The following is a 25,215-nucleotide window of genomic DNA, read 5'->3' as shown; positions in this document are numbered from 1 at the left end:
AGAATGGGTCCTTGTTTGAGAACTTTGTTAGAATCAATCCTGAAGGACAGCCTGACTGAAACAGAGAACGGGTCTGGTGTCCTAGGACACTTAAATGCTTTTATTATTTTTAAATATTTACAGAGTAAATGTGTTGCATTTCCTCATAGAAAAAGAGTTGAACCTGAGTTCAAAAGTAGTACAAACGCAGTCATTCACCTGAAGATCCAAGACTGCAATGTTGTCTTTTATTCTTCTAGCGTCACTGTGAGGTTGACATTTATGTTTTTGAGTGAAAGAACTCACCAAATGTTCAGTGAATTAAAAATGAAGGTTGACACAAAGACTAACTCAAAAACTAAGTCTGACCGATTTACTGTGAAATGCTTTTCAAATAGAGTATGTTTGCACGCTTAAAAGAAAAAGCGAGTTGATATTTATGATATCAGCATGTCAGGACTCTAACACTTTGTTGCTATGATGGTGTGATATATTGAATTTTAGAGGAGGCATCGTGGTTTTGATTCATACTCGAATACTTTTATTGTTAAACAATTCAGTGTAGCATGAATAAATAGTTTTTAAAAAAATGCAAAAAACCAAACATGTTGATTGAATTTATATCAGACTATACATACAATATAAATAGTAAAATGCTAACAGAGATTTTTAAAGTGCTAGGTGTAAATAAAAATAAATAAATAAATAGAATGAATCTGTCGGCGGGCTGTGACGTGGCTGAGGTTGTCATTTTCTCCACCTGTTGACGCCAGCGAGCTGACGTCACACTAAACTTGGTGCTTACCATGGCAACTTGACTTCCAGTTGCCATGGAGAGCCAGGAGAACGGGAAGTCAACAGAATGCCAGTTCAGTGAAATCACCGCTCCTTCCAGCACAGAAGCCCTCCTCTTCTTCTTCTTCTTCTTCTTTCACACGTCGCTTCCACGGAGACGAGAAAGGCCTCTTTGTGCTGAGAGAGCCGCTGTGTGAGGCAACTCAAACCGCTTCCTATGCACCGCCGGGTGTGGCTCCAGATTTCATTTGTCAGTATTAGCTTAGCGTCTCTTTCACTAATTTTATTTGCGTGGACGTTTAGCTGCTGGTCTCCTCTGACAGAAGAACAGAGCATTAAAGAGGAAGCCAGATCTCAAAGGTGGCCTGAAGGCAGCAGAGAGGCCTTGAACGGAAATGGCAACACTTTAACGGTTTTATAAATTAATAACATTGTACATGTTGGAAGAAATCTTTGCTAACCAGCTGCTACTATGAAGCATCCATAAGAGTTAATAAAGCTCAATATGTTAGCTACATCCACACTCCTTCAGAAAGTTGGCTTATCCAATCTTTTTTTAGCCTCTAGCTGCACAAAAAATACAGCATGTCATGTATTTATTAAACAGAATTGGACCCGGAAGGTTCTGTAATATGTAAATAGTCATGATAGCTTAAAGCTGGCAGCTTTTAATTTAAAAGCATACTCAGACTATACTTCAGACGTATAATGTGTTTTCTTAAACTTGCAATATTTAAGAATTAGGGTCAGTTACTGGAGTTTCCTTAAAGCTTCATGGAGCTTAGCAGATTAAAAAAAAAGTTAAATATAACAAGTATGAATATTTCTATAAAGTAATACATTTTCTATATTCTGTTTTATACTACCAAAAATATTTTAATTGATCACAAATGCTTTGCTTGAGGAGGTGTATACATTATGCTATGAATGATTTATTGTTCATATACCGATTATAGATGCTTCATAGGTGGTGTTAAAGTGTTACTGCAGAGGACATTCAGAAGTGAATCTCTGCTGTTATTGGTCCATTCAGGCCCCAGTTGGGGTGACTTAGTGACACAGGAGGTGCTTTGGACCCACGGGTCCGAGTTCAGAGAGATGTCCTGGACAAAGCAGTCGATCATGCCAGTCTCGCTTTCAGAAATGGGCGTTGTGTGGACGAGCTTTCTGCTGGGTCCCAGTCAGACACCTAAACGTAACACACACACACACACAAAGAGCTATATAAACACACCCTCATGCCTGTTAAACAATTAAACCTGCCGTAGAACACACACACAACACGCCTTAAGGCCTGCACACACAGGGAGAGTGAGAATGAGATGTATTTACACTGTGACTCCGGTGCTGTGACTCATGTTTGCATTAAAGGGAAGGTGTGAAGGACAGTTAGTGGATCATTGCCAAGTGGCCCAGTGTTCATCTCAGTAGTATAGGACAACATGAGGTGTCCAAAACAGAAGCTCTGCTGACCCCTAGTGCTGAAATGAACACACCTAAGAGCTGAAAACTCCAGTAATGCATCTTTAAAATTTATTTTAAATAAAATTTCAACTTAGGTCACTTTTAAAAAATGAAAATTTAATTAATTTTAATTTTATTTCTAGACCTCAACCAGCCTTTTCTCAGAATTGTTGAAGACTTTCTCTTAAAATAGTGGTTTTCACATGCAGCACCTCAGACCACTTGATAACCTCACCATTGACATTTATTTATTTGTTGTGGGGAGACTCTAGTACAGAACAGTGTGGGTGGAGCTGGGTTGCAAAGTGGTTTGCAGTCGAAAGCAGCTTAAATGTTGCCCTATTTGATGTTTGATTTGTCAATTTAAAGACATCAAATGGTATCAGCAGGCAAAGATCATCTGATTTGCCAGATTTAAGTCTGCGCTCGACTATGTGGCCTGTCTGAATCACAGCTATGATTGCAATTTATCTGTACAACTCACATAAACACACTAGATGAAGTACAGCTCTTCAGAATCATTGTCCCACTTGTAACAGTCGTAATAACCTAATGGGCTTACTTTTTGCAAACTTTTCTTTAATTGTCTTTAAATTATTTGGTGGACAGACGGACCTTTCCTACGGACACCTAAGCAGGCTACAAACTCTCGGAGCTCACCTTGACTCTGACCAGCAGTTCTCCTCACTCCTGTTCTGCAGCACCTCCATTTTGTCTCTCAGGCTAAAGGACACAAGAAGGAGATTTTATAGAAAGCTACTTCTATATCAGTGGTACAGACAAAAAGTCTTCATCACTAATAAACAAATCACTTCTGCTGTGCTGCTATATTACCTTTGGACACAGTGGATACCAGTTGAAGCGCTCAAATGCCTTGTCCTCAAATCTCCAGCCATCCAGTGGGATGAGGACTTCGCCAAGGAAAACCTTCCTTTTCAGGGTACCTGAATGCCACACTGTCACCTGGAGTCTCTTTCCAGTCAGCATGTGGCGCTCTATGTTATACTGTCAGATAAGTTTACATGTTAGTGAATGCTGTCTGGCCTTCTGGTAGTCTCACACACACACACAAACACACACACACACAAACACATACACACACACACACACACACACACACACACACACACACACACACACACACACACACACACACACACACACACATATCTATATAAAGTGGATGATGCCACATAGGCTCTGTCCATCTTTTATATACAGACTATGACAGAAACTAAGAGTATATCAGAAAAACCAGGGAAGCTTTCAAAAAAAGTTTTTAATGCTCCAGATGTAAAAAAAAAAGTATTTAGAAGAAGAATCTACTGCCTTTGAAATCTGAAATCTTGTTGCAATACCTCATAAGCATGCACAAGTTCAAAACTGATGAGAGAGCGCACGAGAGAGAGAGAGAGAGAGAGAGAGAGGGAGATACAAAAATAGCTGATGAGGTTCTTGGTTTTTTACCTTTAAAACTTCATTGTAAACTGGATCAGTCGTGTTCCTCTTCACTGACGTCTTCAGTTTGGAGCTCTTGTCCGGCAGCACGTAGAGTTTCACGTATCTGCGCATCAAAATAAATAAAAGGACATTCAAGCTTCGATGGACAATCACAGGAAGTGGAGTCAGACTCTTTATGGTGCACAGCGTGGCATCAAACATGTCCTTACGGGTGACACTTCCTCCTCTTGCTGTCTCCGTAAGAGAGATTTCTGCAGGCGCCGACTGTGATCTCCAGACGGGAGGCGTTGGTGTTGAAGGCCAGAGCCAGCTCCAGTTCTCCGGCCACAGAAACACTCTCAAAGAAACCAAACTCTGTGCTGGTGCTGCTGCAGCTGCCCTGAAGGAGCAAAATACAGGTTTTACACTTCAAAGGAAATAAAGCCACAATGTGAGAAGGGTTAATTATAACAGGGGATTTTGTGATCATGACCTGATATTTGCAGTTATTTCAACCACCGGATGTTGCTCTGGATTTTTTTTTTTTCTTTTTAATTTAACCATCAGCTTTGACTTACTCTTGGTCCTCCAGAGTACTCAGAACTGAAAGAAGTCTCATCTTCTGCCCCGGTGGAGGAGCCCTCCTGGTCGCTGTCTTTGCTCTTCTTGAACAGGTTTGGAAGACTCGGGACTTTAAAGAGCTGCACAAAAAAAGGAGGATCATTTTCTTTACTCTGCTTTTGTACATTTTCACATGATATAAAACTTACTTAACTAAAAGATATCTGATCTGTTTGATAAATACTACCATCTACACTGTCACTTTCTCAAGTTCTGGCAGAAAAATCAAGAAGTCATGCTCCTGATGTCATTCCTTCTCATCACCACCAGGCGATGCTAAAGGCCTTGAAATCAGTTCATCTTTTCAGTGATTTCCTGTTTAGATTCTCATGCCCAAATATGTGTTTTGCAAAACTTTTTCACTTGCAGCAGCAGCATAACTAAAACTCGGTGAGTTCAGTGACTAACGTGCTACACCTGAGATCGACTTACCGTGCTCGATTTGTTGATGTCGGTGTCGGACAGGCTCTTTTGGGTGGTGTAGGTGAAGCTCGAGCCTCTCCACCTGTTGTCAACTTGCAGCAGATCTTCACGGACGTCATTTTGAGAATTGGAAATCTCTGCAAAGGTAAAGGTCAGAAAAGAACAACTAAATAACTTTTTACTGTTTAAAAAGGTCCGTCACATGCTCGGACAAACAGGCTTCTCAAAGAGCTGTGCATGCATGGCTGTGCAATCTCTCACATCATCTTAAGCCTCTTTTGCTGATGCAGTAGGTATAATGAGATCACAGGGTTGTTTTTTTTTTTGCCCGCCCCATATTATCTCTGGTGAATTTCCTTTGTGGTTATTACTGTGCGTAAATTGAGCTCACGATCAGAGTATGTTTGATAACATCCACAGGAAGTGACGCTACAAATTTCGAATCAACACATCACACGCTGAGAGTGCCTGTTGTGTTACTTTTGCTCTTATTAAGTAAAGTATTACTGATGATCGCCATTCAACATGTTTAGTAACGACTTACTTTTAATGTGACTCGTGAAGGAAATCATTAGATTTTCCACAGATTTGGTGAAAGGCTTCGAGTTTTTCCAATTCTGCAATCAAAACAACAATAAATGTAAATATAGATTAGATTTTTAACGCTTAAAATAAAAATAAAAGGGGAAAACTAAATAATACTTTACCCCAGATCTGCTCAGACAGTTATAATCCAAGTGGGGCGGAGGAGTGGGAGGCACAACGCATATATGACTGTGAAGAGTTAATGAAAATGTACGTAAGATACAAGATTCACAAACTTTAAGTTCATTGTCCGAGGACAACAAATTTACAGCTACATGTGTTTTAAAATGGACTTTACAGAGACTTAACCTGATGCAGATTAATGCAAAATGAACATTTAAAAGGTAAATCATACCTCAGCACGTTGTAGGTCTTTAATAGTTTCTCCCCGACTGTCTCATATTTGTCTGTAATGATATTAGGAAGGAACACAAAACCATTTAAATATCCTTGCTAGTCAAATATTTCCATTGAGTCTTGCTATGATGCCTTACCACACTATAAACCGAAACTTCACATAAAGCCAGCAGCTTAAAACAACTACAATCATTCATATTTTATGAGTCCGTGTAGTTGAACAAGGGTGCGTTAATTTTAAATAATCATTCATTTTTAAAAAAGGAAGCCAGTTGTGCATGCAGGGTGCAGGCTGTGAAGACCCCAGAGGGGTATTTATCATTTATTACTGCTGTCAGTTTAAGTTTGCAGAACAATTATGAACATGTTCATCACATATGACCACAAGAATATTTTAATCTCTCTCTTTTTTGTTTTAAAGTGAAATTAATATGCACAGTATTCTCAGTCTCATGCTTTACTTTTGCAGACACAGCTGATCCAGAATTTAAAAGGATAATTAATAAATATTCCCTTTTGAAGGATGCTGTGAAAGACGGTTAAGTTAAGTTGAATTTTGCTCATTTCTATTTGCTCATCACAGCAGCTGCTCCATCAGTTGTGCACATAACATTTTAAGACTCCAAAGCTTTCCAGCTGCGGATCTGAGACAGCAGCCACAGTTCATAGCTGCAAGTCAGCGAGCTGAAATAAGAATCTACAGCTCCCACCTTTGTAGGATAATCTTATTAGTAATATTATTAGGATTTTTTTTTTTGTGGCTCCTCTGAATCCTTTTTCTTTTTCTTTGATTTAGTTGGTGGTAGCTCCAGTCTGAAACAATTGTTTTTGGCAGCATAATGAAAAAAATGGAGCAGAACTGGATCCGGAGCGGAAGTATTGTTTTGAGTGTTGTATACAAACCTGTGGTGACTGGAAATTTCTTTGCCTTTTCCTCTATAAACCACTCTCCTGACTTGATTTTCATATCCCTGTGAAGAAGAAAAGCACTGTGGTGAGCAGGTAGCAATAATAACACTAATAACATTTCTCCTTTTAATTTAGTTTCACTTTTACTCATTTAGCTTTATTTTTTAACAGATAATTAAGGTATTTAAGATAGTAAAATGTGCCCCCTTAATATTCAGAGCCATCTAACCTTGGACACACGTATAAATTATTACAAAATTTACCCATACTAAAAAGGAAAGGGCACAAATACAGCTAGTACGCTTAGTAAATATACCTAGATTAAGTTTGACTTTTGAGAGATGCTATCTGTATATTTCATATATTTATGACTGAGTTCTTTTAGGGGAAGGGGAAGCAGTAAAGACACCACTGATGTGACAGGATGATGTCTTTAAATATCTCTTTTCATCGGAACCAAAGATATTCAGTGCTTTAAAAAAAGCAAAATAAATTAGTATCATAGTTATTTTGAAAAGCACTCAGAATACCTCAGCAGTTATCAGAATGGTTTGTGATGAATTAACTGACAGATCAAGTGTCACAGTTCACGGTGAGAATGAATCAAAGCAGTAAAGCTGCAGACTTAGGCATCGCACGCTACAAGTGAAGACTTTGACATCATCAGATTTCCTTTATAAATCTGATGAACAGAATAACTACCTACATTTTTATGGAGTTGTTTTCCTGTGCTCTTGTTTGGATTAGTCAGCTCTTCAATGTTTCACTCATGTTGCGTCAGTTTCTTTGACGTGATTTCCTTTTTTTGCAGCAATTAGTGACTTTTCTTCATCTGTTTCAGACTTTACGTTATGTTTAACAGGGCTGTAGCTAAATATGAGGGGTGCAGGGCTCCTAGTGGTTTGGTCCACTTTCTACCATTTTCTGACTCCTTTATCTTAATATAATATTGTTACGGGGCAGCCATGCCTACATGTTTTATGGAGGCAGGACGACCATCCACAATTAAGTAAGTGCTATAATTCATTACATTTTTGGTGTTCATTTCTTATGTAATTTTCTGATCTTCCGTGGACTGTTTAACTGTTTTATTGGACAGTTATTAAACCACAGGCTCTCTTTATTGTCCTTAAACAGAATAAGTGAGAGCGTGAGTTACAGTAACTTTCAGTCATTAACTGCTGGGCTTTACACACACAAATAGAGTCAGCCAGTGTTGTGATTTGAGTCACTGAGTCACACATTTCACCTCTCTTTGCAACAGACAGCTGGTTGCCTCTCTACCTGTACGCGTGGCAGACCGTGCACTTCCAGTTCGCCGCTCCCACGCGGCACTTGCTGCAGATGCGGTGGCTGCAGCCGCGGCAGACTGCACCCGAGTTCCAGAACTTTCCCAGCGGCCTCTGGCAGCGGGCGCAGGTCCGCTCGCCGTACTGCCGGGTGTAGCTCTTTGCACCCTTCCTTCTGAGCTCCTGCAGCTCGTATTTCATCCTCCTGAGGATATGGAGAAGCACGGAGAGCTTTGACCACCAGCATTATGGACATTTCTGCAAACACAATTTCTCTTCTGACAACACTGAAGTGAGGAGCCTGTTTTCAGCAAAATGTTATCTTTTAAACATCCTCCAGATTTCCAAAATACACCACTCTTTTAGACAAAACGCAACACAGAATTATTAGACAAAATAAATGTAACGTCCTGGGACCTGAGCTCATTTGGGATGAAGTATAAAAACTACAGTAAGCATCATCATCTTTAAACAGTATTTTTTTTAAGTATGTCCTCGTATGGGGACACTGGGTTTCTTTTACAGTGTAACACAATAAAGTCACCATTGTTTAACAATGTATAAAACAGTATATTGAGCAGAATTAAGCATAAGGTACACAAAAGCCAAAATCTAAAGTCCCTGTATGAGGATGCAGGGACTCAGGAGGTTAAATCCCTTACTTTAGGGCACAATATGACTTTCTGATATCGCCCTTATGTCTGTATGTTAAATGTGAAACTACTGACAGCTTAGATTTGTAGGCTGCCTGCCTGTATAAGCACATTTTTTAATCACTGCATCATCTTTGAAATAGTTTTTTCAGAAAAATCATATTTTTGCTTTCACATAATCACTGTAAGAGCTGCCAGTCTTGCCTCCATTCAGCACCCCCCCACCCCAAAAAAATCTAATTTAATCACAGCTCCTATTAACATGTGAAATGACTCACCTGATCCTGTCTTCTTCAATTGCACGCATCTGTTTGTCTCTCCGAAGAACCTCCAGGATGTGCTCTTTCTCCAGAACTTGTAGCAAACTTAAATCCATCTTTTCGTGTTTGTTTTTTCTTCTATTTTAAAAAAAGAAAAATACAGTCTCCTGTCGCAGTCACAGGTCCTCCTCTCTCTGTCTGTCCTCCCTTCTGCTTCACAGTTTTCTTTTTGCTCCTGTCTCCTCCTCCTCCTCTCTTTAGCCCTCCCCCCTCACTGGGCCCTCCCTCAGATTGCCTCTTTAGTTTTCTGGAACTGAAAAATTAAAAAGGAGAGATAATAAAGGTTATTTTGGGCGCAGCGGAGATTCCCCGTCCACATCAGAGGTGGATATGACCCTCTGTACTAAGGTAGTTGGAGTATTTCTACTTGGATGATTTAAAATAACCTCTTCTGGTTTTCTGATTGCAAAAAATAGTGCAAAGTCAGACGTCTGATGATGCAAACAGTTACTCAGCGTCACAGCAGCACAGGGTATCATGAAATATTACATTTGGGCAATATTTCTGCAGCTCCAAATAATCAGTGTCTCCCCCTGCTCATGTCCTCACACACCTCCTCTACATCAAACCACTGCTGCGTCCTCAGCTGCAGGAAGAGCAGCGATGCTTCACTGATGGCAAGGCAACAGGAAAACAAACCAAATGCCAGGCCCTGCATTATTGATGTCTGACGTGCGCCTGTGTCACAGTTTCTTTTTTCTTGTTTAGCAGGTCAATAGATCTGGTTTATTTTAAAAGGAATTATTTGGCAGTGCCTGGAAATAAACTTATCCACTGTTCTGAGATTTAAAGCAGAAGATCAACACCAATTTCACATGTCTGAAACATCCAGAACATCTTAAACACATTACATTTCTTCTATTTACAGTAAGCTTTTAAAACGACTAGGTGAAGTTGTATGAGACAGTCACGCTACTTCTGGGCTAGTCATAAGACTCCAGGATTTGACTTGCTACTGAAAATGTTCACCTTGCATAATTTGTACAGTTGTGACTGTGTTATTGTACCACAAACAGTGAGCATATAACTTATCATCAGGTGTGACTGTGAGCTGACTTGAAACTGGCACATTGACCATAGGTGTGACTGTGCTCAGACCTCATCAAGTTCCATGATGCCTCCCAGTTTTCTCCACATCTTAGCGATGCAGATTATTACTGTAAGTCCTTGTTTGCACACCTGACCACACAGCTAGGGGTTCTGTTTGCTTAGAAGTGTGAGGAGGAACTGTTGAGGAGAAACTGTTTCTTTAATCTCTCATTCAGCTCATCAGAAGATGTCGTTTCCAAACACTTCACATCTCAATCTGAAACAAGAACATTTTCCTCCCTGGGCAGCACACAGGCACAGAGAGCCGAGAGGTAATGGCCTGTTGAATGGCTGGACGTCAGCCTGTTTTAGCAGATAAGAGCCCTTCCTTGTCACTAAACAGAGCTGCCAGTAAGGTGGAGAAAACAATCAGTGCCAGTAATTATTAGGCCTGACGGCTCAGAGAGGGACACGGCTACTATCTGTCCTTTGCTGACGTGCTCTGTGCCTCTCTTGAGCTGTAAATAGCAGGCGAGGCCAGAAGTTGCATATTTAATAGCTACTATCAGATTCTTCATTTGAAGAGGAGCTCAGCTTATATCTTCATTTTCCCCATTAATGAAAGCACATTCATTTCAGACTTGCCTCTACGATGCAGAGGACCATAATGATTCAGGCGGTGCGTGGTTTAGTGGTGACTGAACATCCGAGAAGAGAGGGAGGCGGACCATATCAGCCCACCACAGCAGTGACAGTAAAAAGGACACCTGACTGATCTCATTGAGACCTACACGCAGAATGCTGTGAGAAAGCCCAAAGAAATCACGAGGTCGCTGACACATTTCCCACCCAGATAGGGGCTTCCTGGAAGGCTGACATCATGCATATCTCAATTCGCCTCTGACCTTCAATTACAGCCAGGCCGATTGCAGAGAGCGAATTCCAAATTAAAACCTCACAGCTGCCTAGGCACGCTTTCATACCACAGACTCGGACGTAGAAACTGTGTTAGCAGCACATTTTTAACCCAGCTTACAAAACAACCTGCTCACGTCACCAAACCCTGCCAATGAGATGACCGACTCCCAAAATACTTTTAAGGAAATGATGCATTTGTGTGTATATTTAAACCTTTAAACATTCGGCAGACCATCTTCATTTTCAGTTGCTGCAAAGCTCAGAAAAACTGGCATCTTTCTGCATTTCCTTTGCAAGAGACGTGCCCACTGCTTCAGTAAGAGCAGGTTTTGCAAACTTTCATATAAGATTTAAAAATAAATAAATGACTTGAGTTACACAATATAAAGTCACACTGAAGTTATCAAACATTTTAAGTCATACAGATTCACCATCATCATCATCCTCAGCATTCACTGTTAGTAGACCTCATTCAGCCAGCTCAAAAATTAAAGTGAATAGTAGACTTCACAAAGATTTCACACACAAAAAACCCACTTTGCAAAAGTTTCTTTCACAATTACCAAAGATTCAATTACCAAACTTGCACGCAGCTCCTGCTTTCTTGCTAAACATCACCTGACACTTTAGAAAAGTACTGTGACAATCGCGCCAGTCTTGCAACAACCTCAAATGGAAACCAAGCTCAGGTTTTCTGATATGAGAACTGGGTCACTGCAGAGTTTAAGAAGTGCAGAGCTGAAAGCTGCAAGATCTTACCTTCTGGCTTATTGCACTGCTGGAGTGGTCAGCCTGAGGAAGTGGCAGACTTTAAACATAGAGGGTAACAGAGAGAGCGCAGCTTCCTTCCTTTTCACATTTACATGTACTGCTTCAGTCTGAACGAGTCTTAGAGAGCGGCTGCTGCTTTGCTCGCTCTACGTGGCGGATTCCTGTTGCTTTATGTGCAATTGTGTGAATCGAAAGCAATTTTTTCACCCCGAATCTGGGCTGATAGAAAGTTAAAAGGAAAGAAAACAAAACACAAGCTCAGTGTAGAAGGTTTTTTTATATGAAATTGTGAATTTGTTTATACCTGACAATGAAAAGCTGCTGCAACAGAAAAAAAAAAAAAAGAAGATAAGGCACATATGCAGTACATGAAGAAAAAAAAAAAAAAATCAAAGATTGATCAATGTTTTTGCCGATCCGCACATTGAAACACAGTCATGGACGGATTAATGAACGGGCCTCCTGAGCTCACACAGCTTCACTTCATTTACAACTAAATACTGAAGTTTAGCTGCTGCTTTTCAACCAACAGCCATACCTGAATTTTCAGCTTCCCAGCAGACAAACCACTGCAAGAGACACGACATGACTGAAGGAACAAAATGACTGCAGGGACGTAGAACAACCTTAAAGAGGTGCAAAACTACTTCAATAAGGTTACAAAATGGCACGAGAGACACAAAACAACCACAAAAGATCTGGGAAAAAAAAGGAAAAGAAAGCCGACATCTTACGGGCACTCTTTACCTGAACAATCTTAAAAGATTACAGCTTTCATCAGACTTGCTTTAACCCAGTGAAGTCAAAGTCATCATAACCATTTTAAACAATTTTCTGATGTCTGATTGCACAGGCTTACAGCTGCCTCACATGGTTATTACAGCTTCACATTTCTAGCTGGTATAAGCAGCCTGAGCGCAGGGTTACTTAACATTTAACTACATAGCGCACACAGAAGGTACTTTTGGGTACTCTCTTCCAAAGGCATCGCCACAGCGGCTGGAGCCCCATGTTTTGATGTGGCAAAGACTTTATGCCAGATGGCCTTTCCTCCCATTTATTTAGGTGTGGCTATGGCTCAAGAGGTAGAGCAGGTCATCTATTAATCGGATGGTTGGTGGTTTGATCCCCGGGTGCTCCAGTCTACATGCCAAAGTATTTTTGTGTGTGTGTGTGAATGTTAGATAGAAAGCACTTTCTACATCCGTGTGTGAATGGCTGAATGAGTACTCATGTAGGGTAGAAACGTGCAATATAACCCCCCCCCCCCCCCGGTTTAACATCTCTTTTCAGTCTGGGGTTCTTTGCATGCAAGGTGAATGTGCTAACCACTATACCACACACTACACAGTTCACATGACCTATGTGATATTAACAGCTATTTTAGTACACAAGATGAAGGACACTTGCTAAATCTAGACTTTGCTTTCAGTATTGCTTGCAGTTGTTTTATGTCTCTTTGTCTTGCTCCTATGTTGGAGGAAAAAAAAAGGCCTCTGTGTGTTTGAGTCTTGGCTCTAATGTATCTCATACAGTAATCCTTCCAAGCATACAGCACAAATGCATACACACAGCACAGATTTAAAAGCTGAATAATTAACACATTTTACAAAAGGAAAAAATTACCAATAGGTGTAAAACGAAAATACAAAAAAAACCCCCAAAACACCGTCACACACACACACACAAAAAAGGATAACACATATTCACATCAGATGTTTTTCCAGCTGCTGCAGACAGCTCCCCTGATGTGTGGCAAGATTCACTCAACATGAAGAGTTCTTCCATCAATAAAAATTCTCTCTTCCCTTTAGTTTTATTCCCATTTTCCAATCTGAAAATGGGAACCTGGAAATACTTTGGAGTCATTTTAGCAGATGTGATGGGCGTCTTTAAGCCCCATTCATTAAAAAAAAAAAAAAAAAAAAAAAAAAAAAAGGTTTTTCCGTGCACAAATGAGATCAATCAAACTTTCTTTTAAAAATCTGCACTGGAATCAGACACACTTCAAATAATGGATGGCGCTTAAGGATTGATTCTGTCTGAAATCAGAGAAGTCTATAAGTGAAGCATCTATAAGTGAAGCACCCACAATTTTTAGGCCAACTGTTTGTCCATGTGGGCAGACACCTGCACACCAATATGGCTTCCTCCGGGAGTTAAAGCTTCACTGGATAAGGTCTGTGATTTTAATAGGTCTGCAAAAATGTCTTGAGCTGTAGCGTCTCTTCCACCAATAACCTGTCATGGTAGAAGCTGAGGCCACCCAGGAGCTCGATGTCTCGAACCCGAGCGGTATGGAACTTCAGCCAGTCCTCCACCCATGTCATATCTGTCCCGTTCTGAAGAAACAGAAAAAGGGGGGAGGCTTATATTAAAATTCTCAGGTTTCATAAAGGGTCTGACAGCAGATTTCCACAGAGCTAGACCGACATGTTGAGATGTGTAGGAGTAGCCTGGGGTATTACTCACAGCGCAGCTCTCTGTGTGGTCAGGCCTGTGGGGCATGATGAAGGACTTGGCCTGTAGTGGACCTTCACAGTTCAGAGGGCTGAAGGTCAGGTTCCTGCAGCTGGTCAGGATCACAAAGAAATGTGTCGGGATGGGAGCCTTGTTCCTGGAGAGATGAGTGTTGACATGTAAGCAAACTGCTACATTTGAAATGGAAGACCTCAATTATAAAGCCTAAGCTGATAGGACTTTAAATATCGCCATCAGGTATAATTTACATCCCATGATGCCATCGTGACCTGAAATCTCTGAGGAAAGTTTCAAGCATTGAGAACTGAGGTTGTTCTAAAAATGGTACCTGCGATGTGTACCTAATGAAGAGGCCTGTGAGTGTCTAAATGTCTTCCAGAACCTAAAAAGAAGTTGAACTGCTTCAGCTCGGGACTTCTTAAGGGCTGTCTGGATGTTGTTTGACAAACACTGAAAGCAAATCACCAAATGTTGTTCAATTCTCACTGTTTCCATATCTTGATCTGAGCTTAGGAGTACATGACGTCACATTTTCCAACCAGAATGAAGCACTTACGCAAATTAAAAAAAAATAAAAAAATACAGAGAGCTCTGAAGGGAAACCAGATTTCTTTGTTCCTGCGGGAACTCATGCCTCAGATTAAGAAACTGAGTGAGAAAACACTTTTAGGGCCTTTGAGTTTTTACAGAATTGTAAAATAGGCCCTGAAGGTAATGAAGGTAAATGAAGGCTCCATAAATACTTTAATTCAAGCAAAAATACTGCAGTTAATTCATTTAAACTGACACCTGTGGGGGGTATGTGGAGTTGGGGTGTACTGAACCAATGCACAAAGCTAATGTGCAATTAGAATTAGAGACATTTGAAACCCACATTTTCTTATCAGTCACTACACGTTCTCCCCCAAATCATCACGCTCTTATCACAAACCTTTTTCCGGAAGAAAAGCGAAATCTGGTTAATTCAACATCAAGCAACAGCTCGGAGGTCTTACTGACCTTGTGTTCCATGCTAGCAGCTAATATGCAGTTACACTTGCAGGAAGAATGCCCAGAGTACACAAACAGTCATGCCATCTACATATTCAGATGTGTTCCTATATGGAATGATATTATTTTGGGACAAGTGCCTGTCTGGAGAGAATAGAATAGAATAGAATAGAATAGAATGCCTTTATTGTCATTATATAGGATGTACAATGAGATTGGAGACCGAAAGGAAGAGCCGTGAGCCGCTGCGTCTGTGCGCGCCGCCATCTTGAATTATAAAAAAAAAAAAAAAAAGATGCCAGGATATATTTTTTTAGCCTTCTTTTGAAACAGAAGATTTGAGAGAGGCAGGAAAGGCAAAAAGAGATGAGTTAAGACATGGATTCGGCTTTAATACATGTGCACACACTGTACCAGAGCTAGAGGATATGGTTTATGTAATCCATTGCATTTTAGCATGAAAACTTTAGTCTGAAAGGAACTTGAACGCAGTTTGCAAACCCTGGAAATTAATGTGTAAAGCAGCAGTCATTGCATCACATTAGAAATCCCCATCTGAGTGAATGAGCTTAGCTGCCTGGGCACCTCCCACATTAACCATTTTTACACATGAACTCTGTGCAACATTTCTGTCTTAGATTTTATCAGAGTATCGGTTTGTCTTATGATGGCTTTGTTGGTACTTTTGCTGTGTTGATACATATTCTCACATTTAGCACACAGAGAAACTCAGCTTGGTTTAGGCGAGGGAGCTGCCTCAGTAGGCCAGGAAGGACTCAGGATGACCATCTGTTAGTAGGAGGCTGGAGGATGGTTTAATGTCTAATTAGTGGTGCTGGGTGTAACTCATTCCAAAGTGAAGCATTACTGTAATCAAATTACATTTCTCTGCTTTATTTGCTTGCTTGTTCTTCAACTGTCTGTGTGACTGGCAGACAGAAAATAAAGCAACCAAGCAACTTTACTGCACAGTGGAGCACTTTTGGAACATTATTCAACAAAACAATTTGTTGTGTGGCTGATCACAGTTCTCAACAGCTAAAAGTAATTGTTATGCTACTTCTGCCTTACCCTGAAATTTTTTTGAATTGATCAACATGTCCATCATAGTCTTCATCGAATATTGGCCCACTCATGATGTTAACTCCGTTCAGCTGTTGTGAATATTTTGGAAGGAGGACATCATGGAAATGGGTCCACACAGCTGAGAAAACACACAAAAAGGTTTTAGTGCTCTTCCTTCATGCCCCCCCCCTTTACTTACTCATGCACAAAAAGTGCTTAGCCACCAGGGGGCTGCATCTCCCAGCTAATAAACATTTACACTTCCAGCACACATACTGTCGTCCAACAGGATTTCAAACTAACAAGAGTTTCCAGTTACAGTACATTAAGTCACCACAATGGAAACCTTGCTGCAGTCTGTTGTCAGGATAAAACTCCTTTTAGCAATATTTTAATCACCCATCACAATCTACAAGTTTCAACAGCTCTGTGTTGGCCACCTACCCACAAAGTAAAATCACCAGACCAAACACAGCTGTACTTCTTCCTTTCACACATGATATTGTAATGCTGTGAAGCACAATGAAAGCAAGTTCAGACTTAATCAAGACATTCAGTGGAATTAGGCCATATATGATCAATCAACTGCTTTGTGGAGCACAGTGTGGTGCTTAACTAAAGAGCAGAGAAGTCCCATATAATCACAGCAGTTAGATCTTTGGACTTGGGATGGGATAAAGTAGCTTGTTTTAGGCTTTCAAGCAATTCAACTTTCAAAAGATAATTCTGAGCAATGAAAATGGGCAAACCACAATACCTGCCGTCTTAAAATCTGAGTGTTTACCTATTTGACAAAACTGAGCCTCCCATCATGTCTCACAGATTTAGAGCTGTGACAGATCTTTAGAGACGTGTTTAACTTGTGAATCACTGCAGTTTCTTCTTAAAGTTTTGGGTGCAGCTGGAAAGCCAGAAACAAACATTTGCAAAACTGACTCACCTTTAAATGCAGGGAACATCGGTGCCATGTTGCTCGTGATTAGAGAGTCTGGCTCTGAACCATTGGCGCTCAGATCTATAGAGAAAATAAGAGGTTAGGACAAACTGAATATGCTGGGTATGGGATTTAGCTATGGATTAAAACTTAGATTACATGCTATGGAAGACTGATGTGTCTGCTGTGAAACTAAAGCATACAGATTTACTGGCTGAGAGTAACATTTACAGATTGGTGGCGCTAAATGTAGGCAGAGAAGAAGTGGTTTATGGCTACGACTAACATTAATCTCCTGGGTTCATTTTTAAGCTAAAAAACAATTTCTGATAATTGGAAAGCTAAAAAAAAAAAATTGGTGCAAGTTTCTGAGAGTGTTGACTCAGAAACATAGAAATGAAAATCAGTATTTGGTTAATTGCAGTATTTTTTTTTGGTTAAAATTTGGAGTAAATGTATTTAAAATCAAATTTTTGCATATATTTAACTTGTTACATATTAGTTTGCAAGTTAGCTGCCACCCACATTAAACAGCTTGTGCTGTTTAAATACTGAGCAATAAAATATAACATATCCTCTAATATCCATGCTGTTTCCACATTCCAACTGAAAATCACTTTAATACAACAAATTATGAGGAATATCTTGGGAAAGGTCATGTGGGGACTGGAGAAGCGTGTGCACCCTGTACAGGTCAACAGTCCATCACGGCGCTAACACAGAGAGACAGACAACCGCACCTACAGTCAATTTAGAATCACCAATTAGCCTAACGAGCATGTCTTGAGACTGGTGGAAAACTGGAGCACCAGGAGACACATGGACAACAGTGATCAGGTGGTTTGAACAAGGAACTTTCTTGCTGTGAGGCGACTGCACCAGACCTCCAGAGAAACCCAAAGACGTTCATTTTATTAAAAAGATATAAAACCAAAAGAATCACTTATGTCTCACAATAACTAATCTGAAGTCAAAAAGTTGATACATTCATTTACTCATGACCAACTAATTATTTAATCTGCTATTCACTGCAGCTCTAAAGTCAATTTCAACTCCACAAATCACCACCTGTGTTTGATTTCTACTGAAGCCAGAGAAAGATCAAAGGTTTCATTTTGGAACAACAGACTTTCTGTTCCCCCTCTTACAGCTGCTGTAAAACATTTACCGCAGGCTTTCTGTATTCTCATTTCTGGACATCGAAAAGACAGATATACATAAATAAATACACTCAATCCACAGTGCATCAATCGAGGGGGGCTGGATGCTTTTCTCTCACGCAGCTGTGAAGTGTGGGTTTACTCTGTATGTGACAATGTGTTCTGAAACACGTCAACTTGAAGTCAACACCAGGCTGGGGAAGACGAACTGTCACCCTCTATATACCACACACATACAGTACAGGGTCACAAACACTCACTGGGTGGATGCAGCAGGCCATAGGACAGATCAGAGTTTTCTGTGTAGCGCGAACACAGCTGGCTGGCGGCCGCTGGGATGCGCATGTCAGCACGAACACACGCCTCCAGCTCTGGGTTCAGGGGTTGCACTTTGGTCTGAGAGGGAGAGAAAGAGAGGATCAGTCAGTGTTGACAGTATCAGTGGGAGGCCAGGCCCAAACTCTGAGTGTTGTGTAAGATAACTTGGCTTGGTTTTTGTTCCCCGTGTGTATATGGGTCAACAAGGGCATTGCATTTATTCTGTGTGGAGAGCTTCCGAAAAACAATAATCACTTCACATCCCAGAAAAAAGAAAAAAAAAATCAAGTTTTTAACCTCTTGAATTCGTGGTAGCACCATGGGCTATATCATTTTGGAACCAATTATGCAGAACATTTATATAATTTCAGAGAAAAGAGTGTCAAATAGAAACAATGAAAGAAAAAAAAAGTCATGGGTGTTTATGTTTCTAAAAAAACAAAACAAAAACAAAAACCCCAGACATTTTCCAGAAAAACAGCAGCTTTGAAACATATTCTTCCTAAATAATATGTTATACAGTTTATGACATACGTCTACATAAGGATGGACTTTTTTTTTTAAACAGCGCACAAAAAAACAAAAAAAATTTTGACAGCCCCTAAAGTGGGTTTTGGCCCACCCCCAAAGACAAATCAGCAGGATTGCAGTGAAAATATTTTCTATTTGTTTAATCTGCTTTTTAGAAGTGTTTTCAGATAGGCTCTAAAAATTCTTTGGTTAAACGCCAGCGTTTAGACTGAAAGTCAATCAAATTAAAGAGACAGAAGACTAAACTCTGAAGATGGTGTCAGTAAATCATTTAGGAAAAAAAGCAACGCAAGTCTGCAATTCTTCACTGGTAAATATTCAAGTAGAGCTGTAGTTTTAGTCTTTAAGGAGATTAAAGGGACATATGGTGTCAGTGCCTGTAGTATCAGCTTATGTGTGTTACAAAGGCAGATGAAAGGAATTTTAAATGAGATATTGTTACAGAGGCTAGGGCCACAGATGTGAAATCATGAATGTGTCTATCTGTAACAAAGGAACAGCAAATTAATATTTAATTGCATGTAAAACTGCTTTTTTCCCTTCATAAAATTACTAAATAATAAAGCTCTTTCCTGTAAACATCTTGGACAATATCTCAGAAATATTTAAAAACTACATATGTGAGAAAAACTAATTCTCAATATCAATCAGACATTGTGAATGCACAAGAAAAGCCTGTAATGCTGATCTTTAGCAGCATGCTTTTCATTGGTTCATTGATTTTCTAGTAGGCAGCTTGCTTGAAGCTAGCTTTTCATCAAAATGTTTGGCTTTGACAGGCTGCAAACTGAAATTTTGTGTAGGTTTACAAGTGGGATGAAGATAATGCTGCTCAGTCACAAGGGGAAAAAAATACAGATTATACAGGAAGATTTTCTGCTTTTGCTCTTGGTGTTTAGTTAGAGCTTCAATGGATTCGTCCTTGCTTGCACCATCACTCAGACAGTACAGTAACAGTGTAAAGTCTCCCGGGAATGCACCACACTCCCTGAGGTCATAATTTACACTACAGCTCAACCGCATAGTGAGAAAGACAAGAAAAGCTTGAGCCAACATGAGCAGAGAAGATGAGTAACAGCTGCTCAGAAAAGGGTACTAAACAACCCCACGCAATCTGCTGCCAAACCTTAACCACAGAAGAAATATAGCCAGGACGACTCAACTCTACAGGCTATGTTTAGAGATAAAAGCTCCAGCCAGCGGACTCACCAGAGGCTGAATGGTATAGGACACCCAGAGGGGCATGAGCCGGTCTTTGCTGTATCCGCTGAGGTAGTCAGAGTGGTACAGCAGACAAAAGGTGGCGTCTGGTTGGATGACTCGAGGGGTGCCAAAAGGTTCGTGGAGGCGACGCAAGTTGGCTTTAACACCTGAATGGCAAATGTATAAAGTATATTAGACAGTAATATCTCTAAAACCACCATATGTGCAAACAAGTGAAATGATTCTTACCTGAATGGGATGCCAAGAGTTTTTGGTTCATTTGTTTCACCTGAGGAGAAATTCACACATCTTGTTAACATGATTATGCTAACACAATTTAACGATGCATGCAGCTTTGAGGTCCCTGTTTGAAGTTTACTTTTGAACTTTACATATTCCCACTTTTCTAGTTTGAGAGTAGGGTAGTAGTACTTCACTACATTTTAATCACCTCCATCAGAACGCGACCAAGTGCCGACCACTGTCACTAACTACGACTAAAAACAAAAAGTCAGAATCTGATGCACAGCAGAGACCTGTGTTATGAAGGAGGATTTAGGTCTTAGCGAGACAAATTCAGGGCTATCTCTTACAAAAGGTGGTTCACTCCTTACTGGGGTACATCACCATGGCACACCTAACCTGCCTAGCAGCAGATTATGTTTGAGGTAAGTGAACAATACGCACAGAACCACCATCTACAGACCAATCAGTTCTCTGGAAAATAGTGTCCATTGCTGGAAAAGCTTAGCATTAGGAAGTTCTGGATAGGTTTTGTATTTCTCTGAAACAGATTTTTAGATGCAGCTTTAACCTGACCTTTTCCAGCTTGCTGCAAGCAGGTTTAGAACAATTCTGTTGTTCTACAACAGGGATCCTCACATCCAGGCCTTGAGAGTCGGTGTCCTGCAGGTTTTAGATATGTCTCTGCTTCAACATACCTGAGTCAAATATAGAAGTCATTAGCAGGACTCTGGAAAACTTGACTGCATACTGAGGAGGTAATTCAGCCATTTGATTCAGGTGTGTTGGCGCAGGGACACATCTAAAACCTGGAGGACACCGGCTCTTGAGGCCTGGACGTGAGGATCCCTGTTCTACAAGCTGTAATGCTGTGATACGATCCTAACACAGGGCTTTGTTTCGCACCGTAGGGGCTGTAGATAAAAGAATAAGGCTAAAAGAACATCACATGTTAATTTCATGGAATATGCAACTGTAATTATAGTCAGATCCATTTGCTCTGTTGTGTTCTCTCCTGAGGCATTTTCATTTTTCTTCATGCACTTAATATGAACTTTCTCATGCACATTAAGGAAACATTAAGCAAAGCACCAGATATAATGACCTGAAAGTCTACAGGAGAGCAATTAGTCCAAAAATAAACATGAAGGTGTGTTACATGAGCTTGTGTGGTAGGAGTGTTGAGCTGTTCTGTTTATTTACAGAAAATCTTAAAATTATGACTCTATAAAAAGGCCCACATGTCCCAGTTATCCGCCACCACAAAGCACGCATTCATGCATCCTGCGAGGAGCTGAAAAACTAGAAGAGTCTCAAAATGTGCAAATCTATGGGTAAATCTGTTGCTTTGAGCTAAATGCTAATGTTAGCATCCAAGCATGCTCCCAATAAAAACTTACAAATATGAATGTTAGCAGAAATATCTTCATATAGTTTAGTGCCACTTTGCTAAGCCTGACAGGACTGCCATCTGTTTTAGAAGAATTACTAATAAAATTTTAGACAAATGTGATTTTTGACCGGGCAGTGGTCCTAGATACAGTAAATCACCCTGTTGACAAGTCTAAGAAACAAGATTTTCTGTTTATCACTCTAGTAGGTTGATAATTAAAAAAAAAATAAAATAAAATAAATCTTAGGGTCTTTAAATCTATTAGAAAACATCCTCTGTGTCTCATAAATGGCTTTACAAAAATTCACACCATTCCACTCTATAATTGTAAAGATATTTCATTCTGGACTGAATAATAGGACTGACATTTGCATCCAAAGCCCAAAAATAAATCTGGCTACCACATACCATGTCTGTGGTTTGGGATCCACAATTGCACTGCAGGCTGTCAGAGCGCAAGGGGTCACTAGACTCACAGGGGATGTCATGGGAGAGCTGTGCTGGGAGAACTGGCTGATGGATGGGATGCTTCAGGAGGTGGTTCAGACTACCGTGGGTCCCGTTGTTTGGAGCAGGACGAATGCCAAGAAGATCTGTTGGAAAAATTATGGAAGATGACATTAAATAAACAGGATACAGTACATAACAGAACACTGTCAGTATAGCAGAAATTAAAAGAAAAGTCAAGGTTTCAATAACACCAAGTTTGTTAGTTTATTATGTATCTTAAAAACCTATAGGATGTTACCAGCAAAAAGTAAAACTCCACTAAACTGATTTTCCCCTAAACAAAAGATGGAGTGATACTACCTGAATTAATGGAAGATGAATGAACAGCATCACTGTGCTTTATTCTACTTGGACCTACAGCACCAGTATTGTAGCTGTGATACACCATATGGTTGTGTGTTCTTTTTGATTCTGACTTTCACTTAGTGCACTGAAATAACTGGGTTACACTTTCCTTCCTTCAGTCTGGTTGATGTGGTTTCCTTTTTTGCCAGCACTTCTTTATTTTGGAGGCAAAACACGGAACTGAAATTCAGTGCAGGCGGCGCACACCTGTTCCCTCTTCTTAGGTATGTTAACGTATCTTTGAAAAATCAAGAAGCTGTTTTCATAACTCTGATGAATTATGGGAGAGTAAACTATTTTAGGCACAGGCAATAAAAATCTAATCTTATGACTTCTTGTAGACTTGCTGCCTTAACTAAATCTTGTAGACATGATTCATATGATGAAGTAACGGAAACCGATCCAATTGGACAGTTGCAGAAATAGTCACACATTCAGCAAATGCCCCGAGATGAAGCAATTCATACTCTACTTTCACTGTTATCTGCTAAATATGAAGCTGCAGCCAGCTTAGTTTAGATGGGAAATAGCTGGACAGGCTCTATTTAAAATCAGCCTAAAAGAATATCTACAAGCTCATTACTTAAAAATGATGTTCCATTTTTTTTAAATTCCATAAAAAAAAAAAAAAACACAGTATAACAGATTCAGAGTTATACTGTAACTGGTGGTGGACTAGTTCTCAGCTGTGATCAGTACTTCTTTTAGTCTCCTCATCTTGCCTGGCAACCTCACAGGCCTAACAAGGCTTCAGGGCATGAGAGCAAAAATGGATGCTCTCATCTTGCTCTCAGCATGAAATTCAATAAGCGAATATCACAAAACGTCTAACCGAATAAAGAAAACATATTAAGCTTCAGAATGACGAACAGTGAGCAGCGTGCGTTAACAAAACGACTTACCACACATGAGATTATATAGCTCAATGTTTTCAAAAGTTGGCACAACTGTGCTATGTTTAAATGCTGGACCGTAGCCAATGAAGATTGCCTGAAGGAAACAAAGACAAAACAAAACAGATAAGACACTGACTTTCATTCATTTCTCTGCAAGTTTTAAAATACAAACAAGTGTGTTCATTGAACTACACTTTGACTGTTTGTGAACCGGAAACTTACATTTAAACTGGTTTTGAAATCAAGCACTGAATGCCATAATTAGGTGATGCATAAATATTTGAAAGAAGCTAAAACAGTAAAATGATCATATATACAGTATATATATATATATATATATATATATATATATATATATATATATATATATATATAACATCAGAAGGTGAAGGTTTTGGTTCTAGGAAAGCCATGGGTGGATTCAGAAATATTTGCTTGTGATCTATTTCAAGCACAGTTTACAACTTTCCTCAACTGTGTGGAGGGAGGCTGGCAGCCATTTACAGAAAAGTTGACTTTTCTTGACTCACAGACCTTTTTTTTTTAGACCAGTCAGCAGCCTTGCAAGCTAATTATACTGCATCAAATTCCAGTGTAAACCATGTCCGGAAACTGTACTGTACACAGAAATACTGTGAAGACTGACATTAACGTGGCAGACAGAAACACCTTCTTCAAATGAAACAAACTCAGTGAAAAGCTGAGTGTGTAGGTGGAGAGAAGTATTCTTTGTTTTTCCATGCACTTTAGTACTGATGCCTATATTTCCAAATTTGTTTCATTTCTGCAAATCAAGCACTGCAAGTACAACCCCAAATCCAAAAAAGTTGGGACGCTGTGAAAAATGTAAATAAAAACAGGATACAATGATTTGCACAGAAAATATATGTTTAAACTGAGAAAATTTACCACTTAAACAAAAAGGTTTAAGTGGCCATCTGTTTTAGAACAATTACTAATAAAATTTTAGACAAATGTAATTTTTGACCGGGCAGTGGTCCTAGATACAGTAAATCACCCTGTTGACAAGTCTAAGAAACAAGATTTTCTGTTTATCACTCTAGTAGGTTGATAAGTAAAAAAAAATCTTACGGTCTTTAAATCTATTAGAAAACATTCTCTGTGTCTCATAAATGGCTTTACAAAAATTCAGACCATTCCACTCTATAATTGTAAAGATATTTCATTCTGGACTGACTAATAGGACTGACATTTGCATCAAAAGCCCAAAAATAAATCTGGCTACCACATACCATGTCTGTGGTTTGGGATCCACAATTGCACTGCAGGCTGTCAGAGCACAAGGGGTCACTAGACTCACAGGTCAAACAAAAAGGTCATTTTGAATTTGATGGTAGCAACATGTCTCAAAGCTGGGACAGGGCCATGTTTACCACTGTGTAGCATCCCCTCCTCTTTTAACAACAGTCTGTGCCTAAGAAGGAGAGCAGTTCCTGGACTTTTGGGAGAAGAATGTTGTCCCATTCTTGTCCGATATAGATAGATTCTAGATGCTCAACAGTCCTGGGTGTTCTTTGTCGTAGTTTTTGTTTCATGATGAGCCAAATGTTTTCAACTGGTTAAAGGATTGGA

At 39.8% G+C, this 25,215-nt stretch overlaps 2 protein-coding genes across 2 annotated transcripts in view; both read right to left on the bottom strand.

The window, feature by feature from the left end:
- Positions 1-554: 554 nt before the first annotated feature.
- On the bottom strand, positions 555-8,975 carry sytl3 (synaptotagmin-like 3). The gene is made up of 13 exons (XM_030721710.1): positions 8,794-8,975; positions 7,858-8,067; positions 6,568-6,635; positions 5,663-5,714; positions 5,430-5,496; positions 5,267-5,339; positions 4,732-4,859; positions 4,257-4,379; positions 3,909-4,078; positions 3,706-3,802; positions 3,073-3,243; positions 2,899-2,961; positions 555-1,963 (listed from the first exon to the last, which is right to left on the bottom strand). Exons 1-12 carry the CDS (start codon positions 8,889-8,891, stop codon positions 2,923-2,925), a joined length of 1,296 nt encoding a protein of 431 aa, XP_030577570.1. The 5' UTR covers positions 8,892-8,975; the 3' UTR covers positions 555-1,963; positions 2,899-2,922.
- Positions 8,976-13,505: 4,530 nt separating this feature from the next.
- Positions 13,506-25,215, bottom strand: part of enpp1 (ectonucleotide pyrophosphatase/phosphodiesterase 1) — a 40,156-nt gene continuing 28,446 nt past the window's right edge. Inside the window, exons 15-23 of the mRNA XM_030721531.1 lie at positions 23,629-23,716; positions 22,280-22,464; positions 20,485-20,524; positions 20,242-20,402; positions 18,444-18,579; positions 17,030-17,104; positions 16,096-16,228; positions 14,026-14,170; positions 13,506-13,895 (exon numbers count right to left, since the gene is read on the bottom strand). Coding sequence (XP_030577391.1) covers positions 13,743-13,895; positions 14,026-14,170; positions 16,096-16,228; positions 17,030-17,104; positions 18,444-18,579; positions 20,242-20,402; positions 20,485-20,524; positions 22,280-22,464; positions 23,629-23,716 — 1,116 coding nt within the window. The 3' untranslated portion in view covers positions 13,506-13,742. The remainder of the gene's footprint in view (positions 13,896-14,025; positions 14,171-16,095; positions 16,229-17,029; positions 17,105-18,443; positions 18,580-20,241; positions 20,403-20,484; positions 20,525-22,279; positions 22,465-23,628; positions 23,717-25,215) is intronic.

Source organism: Archocentrus centrarchus, chromosome 24 (genome assembly GCF_007364275.1).
Source record: "Archocentrus centrarchus isolate MPI-CPG fArcCen1 chromosome 24, fArcCen1, whole genome shotgun sequence".
NCBI classification, from domain to species: Eukaryota; Metazoa; Chordata; class Actinopteri; order Cichliformes; family Cichlidae; genus Archocentrus; species Archocentrus centrarchus.
Note: the sequence above shows the minus strand (reverse complement) of the source record. Positions and strands in the feature narration are given on the sequence as shown.

What these genes read in the sequence shown, in the direction of transcription:
- sytl3 (XM_030721710.1), bottom strand. Translation starts at nt 8,891, where the DNA reads ATGGATTTAAGTTTGCTACAAGTTCTGGAGAAAGAGCACATCCTGGAG. An exon ending in GAAATTTCCAGTCACCACAG is followed by an intron (nt 5,715 to 6,567) that starts GTTTGTATACAA and finishes ATATCATTACAG; the next exon opens with ACAAATATGAGACAGTCGGG. An exon ending in ACATCAACAAATCGAGCACG is followed by an intron (nt 4,380 to 4,731) that starts GTAAGTCGATCT and finishes TTTTTTGTGCAG; the next exon opens with CTCTTTAAAGTCCCGAGTCT.